At 34.7% G+C, this 14,438-nt stretch overlaps 1 protein-coding gene across 1 annotated transcript; it reads right to left on the bottom strand.

The window, feature by feature from the left end:
* Positions 1-8,146: 8,146 nt before the first annotated feature.
* On the bottom strand, positions 8,147-13,105 carry LOC143541909 (inorganic phosphate transporter 1-4-like). The gene is made up of 2 exons (XM_077034599.1): positions 12,874-13,105; positions 8,147-9,764 (listed from the first exon to the last, which is right to left on the bottom strand). Exon 2 carries the CDS (start codon positions 9,759-9,761, stop codon positions 8,169-8,171), a length of 1,593 nt encoding a protein of 530 aa, XP_076890714.1. The 5' UTR covers positions 9,762-9,764; positions 12,874-13,105; the 3' UTR covers positions 8,147-8,168.
* Between the last annotated feature and the right edge of the window lie 1,333 nt (positions 13,106-14,438).

Consider the following 14,438-nt stretch of genomic DNA (forward strand, 5'->3'; position numbering starts at 1 on the left):
ACGCTAGACTAGCAAGCTACGGAGGCTAAGCCTTAGCCAGCCCTTTTTGAACTCCGAAATTGATAAAAAGAAAAGGTAAGAGGACCCACCTTCTGACGTAACAAAAGTTGACAAATATCACATCTAGGATAAGCTTAGCCTACAAATGCCTTCCCTTAACCATTTGTCTTGTAGGCTAAGGAAAAACGCTTGTCTCGTCTTAGCTGACTCCTGAAAAGCATTTGTAGGCTATACTTATCCTACGTGCGGCACAGGTCTACAACTGGTTGGTCAGAAAGTGAACCGGCCTTGCTTTCTATGATTTCCAAAGCCAAAGTACCGGCCACGGCTTAGCCTCCTTAGCCGGTTTGTCCCCTCGTGACGCAACCTAAGGCTATGTGTAGTGGATAGACTACAAAATGGGGCGATTTGCGCCATGTGGCGCCCAGTAAGCAACGGGTAGGTTTTTGTTTTTGGGGTGTAATGGTGTTGTAGTCCCATCTCTATCTCTATATATAATAAAAGAAAACAGTTTCTGACACGTGTCACCACCACATGCATTAGGGACACGTGTCAGCCCCATGTTTAATTTCAAAAAATAGGCTTCCAAGTCTCCCACTTCTCTCTTTCATGGAAGTTTCTCTTTCATCGAGGTTTAACATATTCAAATTTCAAAACCACTCACCACATCCAACAAACTCTAATCTTTCACCCCATTCTCCACTGCTAGATCCTGACCAAAATCGCTTGAAATTGGTAAATATCGCATCCTCCTCTCTTCTTCTCAGATCTGGTTTTTGTTCAAAACCTTAATTTCCATTATAATATGCAGGTGGAGCCAAAACCAAAATCGGTGAGTGTTTTCAACTAAATTATTTTCATATCTGGGTACAAAATTAGCCAACTTTTTTGTAGGATCCTGAGAATTTGATCTGGATTTGTGTCAGATTAAGGGGGAAGTAGGGACCTGGTGAACGAACGTATGCTTATGCTTAACCGTGTACTGTAGACTGCGTGGTATCATAATAATACATACATCGGCCTGTTTGAAACAAAACCACATGATTTCTTCTTCTTCTATTTATTGTTCTGCTTCTCACTCTTCCTCCAACTTCCTAAACACACCACCACATGGTATCACTCATCAATCCCACCAATTATCCACCTGAACCACCCATGGCGATTTCTAATAATAATGTCGCCGATGATGCTGCTTCTAATAATAATGTTAAATATATTCATTGTATTACAAACTTTTTTTTATTCAAAATACTTTGACATCTAAAACCAGTTGTAAAAGGCTACAAAGTCAAATCCAATTTTTTTTTCTACTTCATAATTCCAGCTTCAAAGTTAAAAATTGTGTTTTCCAATACTTTTCACCAAATAGATATAAAATCCTATACCTAATACATGAAACCATTTTTACCTTTTCAGCCTTACTAAAACAAATTTCAAACTTTTTTAACCAATAAGTCAACTACAAGAAAATTGATGAGTCTAAAATAGTATTATTAAATGTCTTATATATATTATGCATATACTTTTGCTTTAAGATTTAGATGCGGTGGCATTATTTTCAAATCAACTTTGAATATGTCTGTTTATAAGTATTTATGTATCATTTTAAGTCAATTCTAGCATGTTTACAAATTAAGAGTTAAATTACTTATAATGCACAATTATGTTGAATTTTGACATGCATTATAATGTGAATTGTCAAGTTTGTAAACTTTTATGGGAAAACATTATGATCACTTTCAATGCCAATTTTGCGTTATTTCATTTGTTCACACTAGAAGTTGACTCTCATTTGAACATTTTATAACATTTTAAAACATAACTTTATGCACTTATTATTTATCTTTAATTGTGTTCACATATTTAAGTTATTTGGTAATATGTTATTTTAATTTTAGTTTTTCATAGATTATATTTATTAATATTAATGTGTTAAATTTTTTTTTTCAACCTATGTGTAAGATTGAAAACAGGTTCTGACACGTGTCACCCTCACATTCATTTAGGATGAGTTATTTGGTTAAATAAGGTTTTATTGGATTCAAAACTTTTATTGATTATTATATTTTTGATTGTTTTTCTTTTATTTTTCATAATGCACTGTAATATAGTTTTTTGTTTTCAATTTTGATAATATTTGTATCATGCCTATAATTAGTAATTCAAAATAAAATATGACGTTTTTGTTAAAAATTTTGCCCAAATTTTTTTAGTTTTTCATAAACATTCTCGATTTTGTCTTTGACAATCTTATATGAAAAAAAAGTATTTCTAAACTTCATAGGAAATTTAGAATTAAGCACATAATAATATAAATTAACTTATTATGTTTATCTCCTTCATATTTAAAGTTAAATATTTTTCAAATCGTTAACCATACTAATTATGATGTAATTTTGTAAATGATAATATATTTGAAACTTTTTGTCACCCGATTCAAAGATCAAAATGGATTATTCGATGCAAAAAATCTTTGAATACAAGCATCATACTATCTATACAAAGGTGTTTAGAAATTAGTAAATGGAAACTAGAACATGATATCTCTAACACAATATATTTTATAATTGAATTTATGGTTATATGTGAAATTGATTTTTATAAATTTTACACATTTTGTTATATATTGTTATTAATATGTTTACGAAAATAAATTTTCTCAACCCGTGTAGCACACGGGTTTATAAGCCAGTATATACACACACACACACACACACACATATATATACATATAATATATATATATATATATCACACACACGTATGTAATAATAATATACACACGCACAAACAGGCGAGGGAAAACTCATCGCCCCCCCCCCCCCCCCCCATCGCCCCGTTTATCAACCGGGGGGGTGTTGAAAATGAATATCGCCCCATAATGGGCTGTTTTCTCGCCCACTACGGGCACCCAATAGGTCTAGTAGGAGATGTCTATAAAGTAACATGCTAAAACCATTGTCCAATTCGAAAAAAAAAAACAATTCAACATTGTCTATTTTGATAATTTTCCCTTAAAAATGCCCGTAGACGCTAACTATAAACCCCTGTCAAATTATTAATTTCTAGCCACCCGGTTTGACCAACAAAGTCAATCTACCAACAACAAAGATTAAACAAAAAAATTTAAAAAATAAAAATAAAAATAAAAAATGCATACCATAAAGCTGATTAAACACCAGTTTAGTTGCACCAACAACACTAATACACTCAACAAGTGCAGCAAAAGTAGTCTCAGCTTTCATCAACACAAGATCAGCTCCAAGTGACTTCAAAGATGATCCTAACTGTATCAATGACTGCTTCAACCACCATCTGGATACCCGACCCGGATAAAACTGTTGTTCTTCATCTGGACACCAAATAAACACAGCAACCACTGACCATCTCTTGCTGCTGCAGCCAGTGCTGGATTATCCTCTATCCTTAAATCCCTCCTAAACCACACAACTGTCTTTGAACCCATGATTGAATTCAACCCTTAAAACACTTAAATTAACAATCTTTATGGGTCTTTTTGGATCTTTTTTTTATTAATATGTAAAATCTTGGAAGACCCACATGAAATCTTGAAAAAAATTTGAGAATTTGTTGTGGGTTGAATTGGGCTTCAAGAAACCAAAATTAACAGCTTTATGGATCTTTTTTTTATTAATATGTGAAATCTTGAAGAAATTTTGAGAATTTGTTGTGGGTTGAATTGGGTTTTTTTCAAGAAACTAAAATTAACAATCTTTATGGGTGTTTTTGATCTTTTTTTGATTCAAATGGGTTAATATGTGAAATCTTGGAAGACCCACATGAAATCTTGAACAAATTTTGAGAATTGGTAGTGGGTTGAGTTTGGTTTCAAGAAACTAGATGATGATCTTTATGGGTCTTTTTTTTTTTTTGGGTGTGTGTGTGGGTGTGTGGGTGTGTGGGGGGGGGGGGGGGGGGGGTTGTTTAATATGTGAAATCTTGGAAGACCCACATGGTGGGTTGAGTTTGGTTTCAAGAAACTAGATGCTCTTTATGGTTCTTTTTGGATTTTTTTTTTATTATTATCCAAATGGGTTAATTTGTGAAATCTTGGAAGACCCGCATGAAATCTTGAAGAAATTTTGAGAATTGGTAAGGCTGAGGGGTGTGGAGGGCGCGTGAGCCCATTCGCTCGCGCCCCGGGGCGCGAGCACCACACCACCGAGGCGCGAGAGGGGCGCGAGAGGGGTGCGAGCGCGGAAATCCAGGCAGGCGCAAGAGGGCTAGCGGCTGGGATAAACGCGTAAATGGCCTGGGAATGCGTAAATAGAGCCGTTGGGCTCTTTGTTTATTAAAAAAAAAATTTTTTTCTCTATAAATATCACATACAAACCAAAACCAATATCACATACCAATATCACATACCACACCCAAAACCCAAAATCACCCCATCTTCCAAACCTTTTTTTAAAAACATGGCTGGAAATTGGTACCCAAACCTAGATTCAGATTACAGTTACGACGATTTATGGTCGGCACCGGACCAACCGATGTTTTTATTCGGGGGTCGCAACAATCAACCGGCTGAGGGGGAAGCCGTAAACATCACCGATCTTGTTGAATCCCTCAATAAATTCAACAAAACCATGGAGGTGGTCTCTAATGACAAAAAGGAAAAAAAAAGAATGAGAGATTTGGACTTCCTTACAAGAGACTTCAGTAACCTAAATCCGGTCGACCAAATGCTGATGGAAAAACAAAAGGAACGTATCCGGAAGAGGTTGATCGAAGAAGACCAAGCCGAAGAATAAGAATAATGTTTTTTTAGTACTTTAATTTTTTTTTAGATATTAATGTGTTTTTTAATTAATGTGTGTTTTTTTAAATAATTTAACACTTTTTTTAATAATACGTTTTTTTTAATACATTTATAAAAAAAATAAAAAAAAAACCGCTCGCGCCCCCTCTCGCGCCCCTCCACACCATGTCCCGGGGCGCGAGCACCACAACCAACACCCATCTTATCAAGTTTCTCTCTCTGCCACACGTCACAATATTATTGGCTGGAGCCCCCCACTCGCGCCCCCTCTCGCGCCCCCCACACCCCTCAGCCTAATGGGTTTGAATTTGGTGTCAAGAAAGTACTAGAAAAAGATGAAGATGAAGATGAAGATGAAGATGAAGATCATTGATTGATGGCACATGGGAGTGAAGAGGGTGTTTGGGCAAATGGGTATATTTGTCCTTTTAGAAATGGGAAAGATATTTGGAGGTATTCTAGAATGAGATTGTATCATGTGACAAAAGAAAAGTCATGTTGATCTTGAGTAGGTACATTTGATCTTGTTTCCATTGAATGTATAAAGTTTGGGCCCACCATGAGTTGATGCCAGTAGTAGTGTGGTAGTAGTAGTTGTACAAAAGGAAAATGGGTTGGGCCTTAGGCCCATGGTGATTAAGAAAAGAAAATGGGTTGGGTTGTTGTGGTTTTTAGGATTAAGTTGGTCTGTGTTACTGGGCTGAAGCCTTGGGTAGAGATTAAACAAAAAAATGACTAGGTTTGGAATCGAACCCGGTTTTGAAACCGATTCTTAGACCGGTTTAGTTGAGATCGATTTGAAGCCTCGACAAACTATAGTGTTGGAATCGATTTATAACCTTATACTCTGAAACCAGTATGCACCTTGTCAAACTCGACCCTAACCGGTTAAAACTCGAGATCAAATTAGTCTCGATCCCTTCCTCTCAAAAACTGGGTTGGGAAGTGAACCAGTTTCATGAAACATCGGGTTTGATTTTCTTTGACCCAATGTCCCTATCCGAACCGATTTGAGCCAAAAACTTGATTTGTGCACATCTGAGATTTTACTTTACATTTTTTGTTTTGAGTGTATTTCTTGTTATTGTTTTTATGTAAAAGGGGTGCAATAGTCCCTTCGTAATAAGTTAATAAAAACGTTTACCGGTGTCACCAAACTCGAGTGTTTTTCGTTGTTATTGTTTTTATTTTAGGTTTGCACCTAAAGAAAAGTTTATCTCACAATACTTCTCCAGTTTGTTACTTGCAGTGTTACCCTGTTGATGTTTAGTATTTCATTCATTAAAGAGGTCTATTATTTGAAGTGTTACCCTGTTCAAATCCTAAAACACAACAAACAACGTGTGCACAACAATCAACATGATAAATCAACGAAAAAACATGGACGAAAACTAGAGGAAACATAATACAAAATCAAGAATTGTTTGATGACCGTCAAGTCACCAACATCACTTAAAAAGAAGTTTGGCTTGCAAACCAACCTTGAAAATAAAACTATCATAGTTTCATGCAGGTACATTCATGTGAGTATGTTGGTCTATAACGGATGCTTGCTGAAGTCTACTGAAGGAATAGGATCTTCATACACCACATTTTACCTATACGATTCGTATAAGGCTATACAGGTCATATAGTATATGAAAAAAAACTATTTGGTGTGTCTCATTCGTACACTTGTCAGTTATATGTGGTTTATACGACTCGTATAGCTATATACTAGCCGGATAAGCCTCTACAATCACCATAAAATCATGTATGAAGATCACATTATTAGTTACTAAATGTGTTACCAAAATTCAAAACATTGGTATGTTAGTCCATAAAGCAACATAGCCCTCTAAGTTTGACTAACCCATTAGGCAATTAGTGGCCCATCACTCTCACTGCAGTCAACTACAACTTAAAACATTTGTTTTTTTAAAAAAAAAACTTGGATAAAATTATGAATGAAGAGAAACTTAATTTTGCTTTTAATATTATTTTCCACAACTTTGTCATTCCAAAAGTTCTCGTAGGTCACACCTTAAAAGTAGAGACTCAAAAAAAAAAAATCATATCTACAAAAAGAAATTGAAATAATTAGATCAAAAAGTTTTGACTTGTTCAAAGATACGAAATAGAAAAACTTTTGATCACGTACCTTTATATGCTATTTTTTTCTTTTCTTTTGAATTTTATGTGCTATTAAAGTTGCATGGTTAGAGAACTATTTTATTAAAGAAAACATATATTTTTAAAATTATATAAATTAATACTTTTTATTTTAAATACTAGCATAATAAGTAACCAATTGACATCTAGCCAAATCGTATCTTGGTGGGTTCGAGTCTTGTAATGGATCGATGAGTAGATTAGACTGATGTTTGAGACGTTTTAAAAAAAATTAAAATAGTCAGTAAATCAATAAAAGTTTTGCAATATCTCGTCTAGACACCGATTATCACGTTAATAATTTGAAACATTTCATGAGCTTTGTCAAAGATGATACGTGATCAATGATATAACTAACATTAGGTGCACCTAAAAGCATAGAATATATTGGATATTTTTTTTATTAATTTATAAACACTTAAATTGTTGTAAATAATATAAAATAATAGTAATAAGTCCTTTATTATAAACAATAAGAAAACATGTATATCATATTATCACATAACTTTTAATTATAATAAGATTGAACTGTGGTTTTCGTTTATGTTGTTTGTTCAAACAAGTGGTTTTAGTTTAATAGTTTCAAATTTACTATTTTTGTTCATATGGTTTCATTTCACTTGCAATTAAATCTGAATTCATTAACCTTGTTAAGTCTGGTCGTTAAATCAATCAGCGTGCACCTCACGTGAGGGGCATTTTTGTCATTTTTCTCCCCAAATAAACCTCATTCGTAATTCGCCAGCCTCCCCTCACATGAGGGGCTGGTGTATTTGGGAAAAATGGACAAAACTACCTTTCACGTGAAGAGTGTGCTGATAGGTTTAACGACCAGACTTAACGGGGTTAATAAAATTGGGTTATATGCTGGTGAAATGAAATCACAGGGACTAAAATCACAAATTTAAAACTATTATACTAAAATCACATATTTGAAAAAACCACATAAACGAAAGCCGCAGTTTACTCGATAAATTATCTCATGTATCATAATTAATTATAAAATAATATATTCTATATTTCTATCTAATAAATCTAAATATAAGCAAACCAAAAGAAACATATATTCCCGACACAATATCTACCGTTGTTATGTTGTGGTCTAGAGTTCGTGTACTCGGTGTCTCGGTCACAGTCTCGCTATCGATCTCTTAGCGTTATAATAAGTTATAACACTTAACTACTAAACAACACACTATACTGACGACTGAGATATATATGAAATTCTCCCTTTATTTTAAACCGACATTGTTCTATTTTCAACTGTTTCCTCGTCCTCGTCTTCATTTTCCCTCGACATTTCCTCCAACGACTTACCATTAGATTCGGGCACCAAAAACGTAAACAACATCCCGAGACAATTCACCACCCCGAGCACAATAAGCGAGTTCTTGACCCCAATCCCGGGCGGGTAACCTTTATCCGTCTTAGTTTTGTCTTGGCTTTGCGCCGCATACAAGAACCCAAATGCACCAATTATTGCCCCCGCTTTACCCGAAGCAGCCGAAATCCCGTGGCACGTTGACCGAAGCCTCGCGGGAAATATCTCGGCCGGGACCACAAATGTGGTCGCGTTAGGCCCGAAATTCGCAAAAAAGAACGTTAACGCGTACATTACAACGAACCCGATTCGATTCTCCTTTTGTGTCCAATGATGGTACGGTATCGCGAGCGCGAACATGAAAACGGTCATAAAGAAAAACCCCATTAATTGGATAGCGAACCGCCCGATTCTATCGATGAAGAACACGGTAAACCAATATCCCGGGACCGTACTACATAGCGCGATTAGCGTTTGCGCTCTCGAGATTTTAAAAACCTCTTGGATCGCGTTCATTGTCTTTGCTTTCGGGATCCACCCGATCGCACTAAATATGTCCTTTTGGAATAAGTTTTGGCTATAAAACGCGATATCGAGCAAAAACCACGTGCTCGTCGTCCCAAGCAAATGTAGCCCGTGTCGCTTCAAAAACCGTTTCGAAAAAAGCCCGAACGTGTTTTGTTGCTTTTCGACCACTTTTTCCTGGTCAGGCTCGAGCTCGACTTGTAAAACTTTTGACATGTCAGCGGCCGCTTGTTTCGCATTTTTAGCCACTAAAGCCGTGTACCGAGCGGTTTCGGGCATCTTCATTCGCCAATAATAAGTCATCAAAGCCGGTATCGACCCGAACATTAAAATAATCCGCCACACATAATCGGCTTGCGGGACCGTGGACCCCAACGGGTCCACCTCATAAGCCGGAGCCGGGTACTTTGCTTTAAACGCGGCGGAAACAATACACGCCACCATCCCGCCCGTCAAAATCCCGAACCCTTGCATCGCAAACACGGCCGCAATAAACGCGCCACGGGTTTTCTTATTCGCGTATTCCGACATGATCGTCGCTGAAAGCGGGTAATCTCCACCAATCCCAAACCCGAGCCAAAACCGAAAAAAACAAAGGGTCGCCATAACCGCGGTGGGCTCGTTACTAAACGAAAGGCCCGACGCGATCGAGCAAATGACCATAAGCATAAGTGTCATTCCATAAACTCGTTTTCGGCCCATTTTGTCACCGAGCCACCCGAAAAAGAGTTGACCCGCGAGGGTGCCACAAAACGCGACACCATTAACCGCGGCTGACACGTTAGGAGGCAATGACCCGGGTTTCTCGTCACCGAAGTCATGGTAGTAAATTCGGCCTAGTAATTTCGTTACCAAGGAGATGCAAAAGAGATCGTAAGCGTCGGTAAAGAAACCCATACCGGCGATTACGATCGCCGTAAAATGGTACCATTGAGTCTTGGCTACATCAAGTGCATTCAACACCTTCAAGTTATCATTTGCCATAACCTATGTGTACAAGAACAAAAATAAAAGGTTAGTTACTAACTCTTTACATATGTAAATAAAAGTAAGTGTGACAGTCCAAATATATCACTTATGGCGCATGTTCATGTTCGTCTATTTAACTTTAATCGAACACGAACAGTGGAAAATAAATATGTTCGTGTTCATTTATATTAACATTCTGAACTAGAGGTGCAAATGAGCCGAGCTGCTCGATATCAGTTCGTTAAAATGCTCAATCGAGCCGAGCTAAATCGAGCCCGAGCCTGAGCTTCACTTATCGAGCTCGTGCCGGCTCTTCGAGCCTGTCATTTATATAATTTTTTAAAATATAGATTTAAGAATTATTAATTAATATATATATATATATATAATGTTATGAAAAATAAACAAAAATAACTAAATAATATATGTTATTTTATACATAAAACATTATAATAGAAAAAATATATAAAAATAATAATAATAATATAAAAAATAATTGATAAATAGCAAACGAAATGAGTCCGAGCCGAGGCGAGCTTGAAAATCTATTCACGAGCCGAGCTCAAGCTTTGAAAATAGAGTTTGAAACGAGCCGAGCGAGCTTTGTATAAGTTAAACGAGCCGAGCTCGGGCTCGGCTCGGTGAGCTCGGCTCGGCTCGTTTGCACCCCTGTTCTGAACGAACAGTTGACGAACATAGACAGACACAAAAGAACTAAAACGAATATAAATGAACATTAACAAACACCAACTTAAGCCCAATATATGTTTATATATTTTTAGAAATAATATAATTACATATAGGTAAATGTGTTAAATGAACGTATATAAACAAAAACAGAAACGAGCACATACGAACTTTCACAAACATACATGAACGAACAAAACATGTGTTCATGTTCATTCATTTAGTTAAATGAACAAAAGGTTTTATTCATGTTCGTTCATTTATCTAATAAACGAACATAAACTATAACTTATTTAATATTACTTTTGGACATAAGAAAGTTTCAAACATGTACTATAAAGTCATGTGATATTTAATGAAAGTGATGTTTTTTTTTTAAAACGGACTCGTGACACCATTAATGTTTTACCTATTCCCTTTTATTGGGAAACATAATTATATCATTTTTATACAAATTTAACAATTTTTCAAAATTTTCACATATGGCTAATATGACTTTTGTCACGTTCGTTAAAATACAATTAGCCAAGTGGTCACACGTTATAGTGAATAGAGGGGTCAAGTGACTACTAGAAAACATCTCATTTTTCTAAAAGTGTTTTCTATAAAATTCCTATAACATGTAACTCCAACAAATCCCAGACGAATTTTAAAAAATAAAAAACTAGCCCGCTTAATAGTAACAATACGATTTTTTTTCTTGGAAAATTGTTGATAACTCTTCACCAAAAATTTATGTTTATTGTTTTCGTTGGAAACATTATAAACATAATTATTTGTGTTATCTATAGTACTATAATTTTGTTTGAAAGTTGTAGCAAACTTTGCAACATATCTTTGTAGAAAAAAGACGCTGGAAAGAAGATTTAAAATGATTTTTCCGACATGTATTTTTTCACGCAGCTTTTTGTAGGAAATTCGCTAGAAAACAAGGTTTTCAACCAAAATCACGTGTAAAAAAATGACCCATCTTCTAATAGTGATGTCCTGACTTAAACTCATTGATTGTTCAACACAAGCTAATTTACCTAATTTTATTAGTCAGCAGGGTACTGATAAATTCTTTATAGTTATCTAGTAACATGTGATACATATTCACGGGTAAGAAAAATATAATGAAGAATTTAGCATGTTTAAATAGGTAAATTTTTAAAACACTAATCTGTGACATGTTAGTTAAGGAACCATTTATAACGTTACAAGTGACAAACCATAGAATGAATAGATAATAAACGACTTTTGGAGTCTTTAGAACCAAACATAACAAAATAAGGAAACACCCAAGAAATGAATAAATGAATACCGAACATATATGGTTTGATGGCCACACCTATTTGGCACTTATCATAGAAAATGGTAATCGAATATGGGACATATTAGGGTGTACACGTTCTTATAAAAGAGACATACATAATTGAATGTGACGTTTATCGTCCTCTTCAACTTCGTACATAGGAGTGTTTAGGACTGTTTATTTTGCGGTTAAGAAAAATACACGCTTAATTGAACTAACTTGGGTTATGCGTATCTCGCATCGGAATAAACCGGATTGCATTGTACAAATTTGTAATAGTACCTAATTACGTATGTACATCTAACTTTACAGGTTTGATTGGTTGTTACACTAAAATCTGATGCACATATATATAGTAGTACATCAAACTCAATGCAACAAACTATCCAACTTTCCGGTTTGATATAACGTTGTAATTAATGAATTTTTTTCAATAATATTGTGCACATATAATCGTTTGTAAAACTTGTTATTAAAGTGTGTCATTAGACATTTTGATATCCCTACTAACCATACGTGTTTTTCACTTTTTGCCACTTAATGATTCCATTAAGAGACTATATCTGAATCAGTCAGCGATAAAATGCTTTTGGTTAACTTAAAAGACACCTTTAAATGAGTAAATTCAAAGTCTTCGAATATAACTATGTCAGAACCCCCCCCCCCCCCCCCTTTACGTTGTTTACATAATCAAAAGAGAACACAACCTCATATTATAAGTCGGAAATCCAAAGACCCCACATCACTATATTAAACAATACAGTCCTAAAACTTTTTTAAATAAACACTTGATTTTTCCAAAACCCGTAACTGACGATTATTAAAGTAAAGGTATGATCCGGTATAAATATAATTAAGCTACTAAACATACTTATAACTAGAGTAATTTAAAAACTCTATAATTTGTAACCAGAATAATTAGTTATTACTTATTACAATACAAAAAATGAAGTTGCATAATAATAATTTACTTTAGTTTAAAACTGACTAACCGTAAAGTAATAATAGTTATTCTTGTGTTAACACAATTACATTATTTATATGTACACTTATCACGTTAAAAGCTGTTTATAACCGTAATAAAAAACCGAAAGCATTCCGGATGTTAATACCAACTAAACAAAGCACAAGTTTACGAAATCTAACCTCAAATACACAACGAAAGATATGAACACAGAGCCTTGTAAGTTGTAACTTGTGCAACAAAAGTAGTACTTTAGTTCAGCCAAATTATGTGGTAGAAGATGGAGGTGAGATATGGTGTGGTTGGTGATATATGGCCCTTGTATTTAATAACTCAAAGTGGGCCCACTTTTTATTTTTGTCTCACGCCATACGTGAATAATTAACGGCTAGGATTGTTTGATTGGTGACGTGGCAATGATCGGATGTGGTTTTTACAAGTCAACAAGGACTTTTTTTTCTTGCTTTTAGTGGAAAGTTGTAATACTTTTTGATTTCTTTTCTAGAGTTCATATAATATTATTATTGTTTGAAAATGTAGAATGTAAGGGGTGAGAAAAAACCGAATTGTTAATCGAAATTAACTGTAATGGTAAAGAATCAGATGGTTATGATTAAGTGAATTTGATTAACTGATTGTTTAGTATGATTATGGTTAATGTGTCTTTGCTGAACGACTTTAATCGAACCGAATCTCGTATGTTTGTGATTTTTTTTTCAAACTTTATACCTCTATTTTCATATATTATGCCTTCATTTCTATCTTCAAACATTTAAATTTATGTTGCAATTTATTTATAAAATTGCTTGAAACACCATATCCAAGCTCCGACATATTTTAACTTTGAAACTTCATAATTTAGTATGGAAGATTGTAACTGAGCTATTTTCAGTTGAAACAAAGGAAAAATAAATATATTTGCCGATTAACCAAACTTAACCGAGACCGACCCGTAACCGATGGTCAATCGCAGTGCCGTCTCTGAGGATGCGGGGCACCCCAAGGGCCCCGTGCAAGGAAAAAATATTGGCCCCTATATATTGAAATTATTTTTGATGAGAAACAAAAAAAAAATGCTCGAATTAGTCTATTGGACAAAAAGACTATTACTTTTTGTTATTTGAATTACACGAAATTCGAATTTTATAACTTTAGTTATGAGCTTTTGCTTTATAAAATTATATATTAGATATACATATAAGATAAAAGATCTTAATACAAACTATAAAATTTGATCCAAGCAATATAAAGAAAAGAATGTAGCCCATAAAATATGCTATACAAGTTTTTGGAAAAATTGGAAAAAATAGTGCAATTATTGGGTATTGAACCTGAGTCCAACATCATCAGGTATACAATGGAGTATACCATGTGAGCCACAAGACATTTTTAGTAATTTTTGTTTGTATCTAATTTATCTATTGCATATCCTGCATTCTTTAAATTTTGGGCCTTAATAATTTTGGGTCCTTGTGCGATTGCATGGGCTGCACGGCCTTTGGGCTGGCCCTGGTCAATCGACCTATTATTAATCGACCACTCGGCTATGGTGGTTATGGTAAAGCCTTTATAACTGAACCAACTTTGTAATAAATTAATAATATAATATGTATGAATCAATTATTTGTTTGAAATTCTTTTAGTCATACGAATTAATTTTGCTATATAATAAAAAAAAGGTTTTGAAATTGTGATATTGAAAAGTATAATCTCAATTTCGCAGGTATCAAAATAAAAAGGGGATTTT

Source organism: Bidens hawaiensis, unplaced genomic scaffold (genome assembly GCF_021521415.1).
Source record: "Bidens hawaiensis isolate Kalapana, Puna unplaced genomic scaffold, B.hawaiensis_p1.1 tig00012724_1, whole genome shotgun sequence".
Classification (NCBI taxonomy): Eukaryota; Viridiplantae; Streptophyta; class Magnoliopsida; order Asterales; family Asteraceae; genus Bidens; species Bidens hawaiensis.

Coding starts and splice junctions, on each gene's coding strand:
- LOC143541909 (XM_077034599.1), bottom strand. CDS start 9,761: ATGGCAAATGATAACTTGAAGGTGTTGAATGCACTTGATGTAGCCAAG.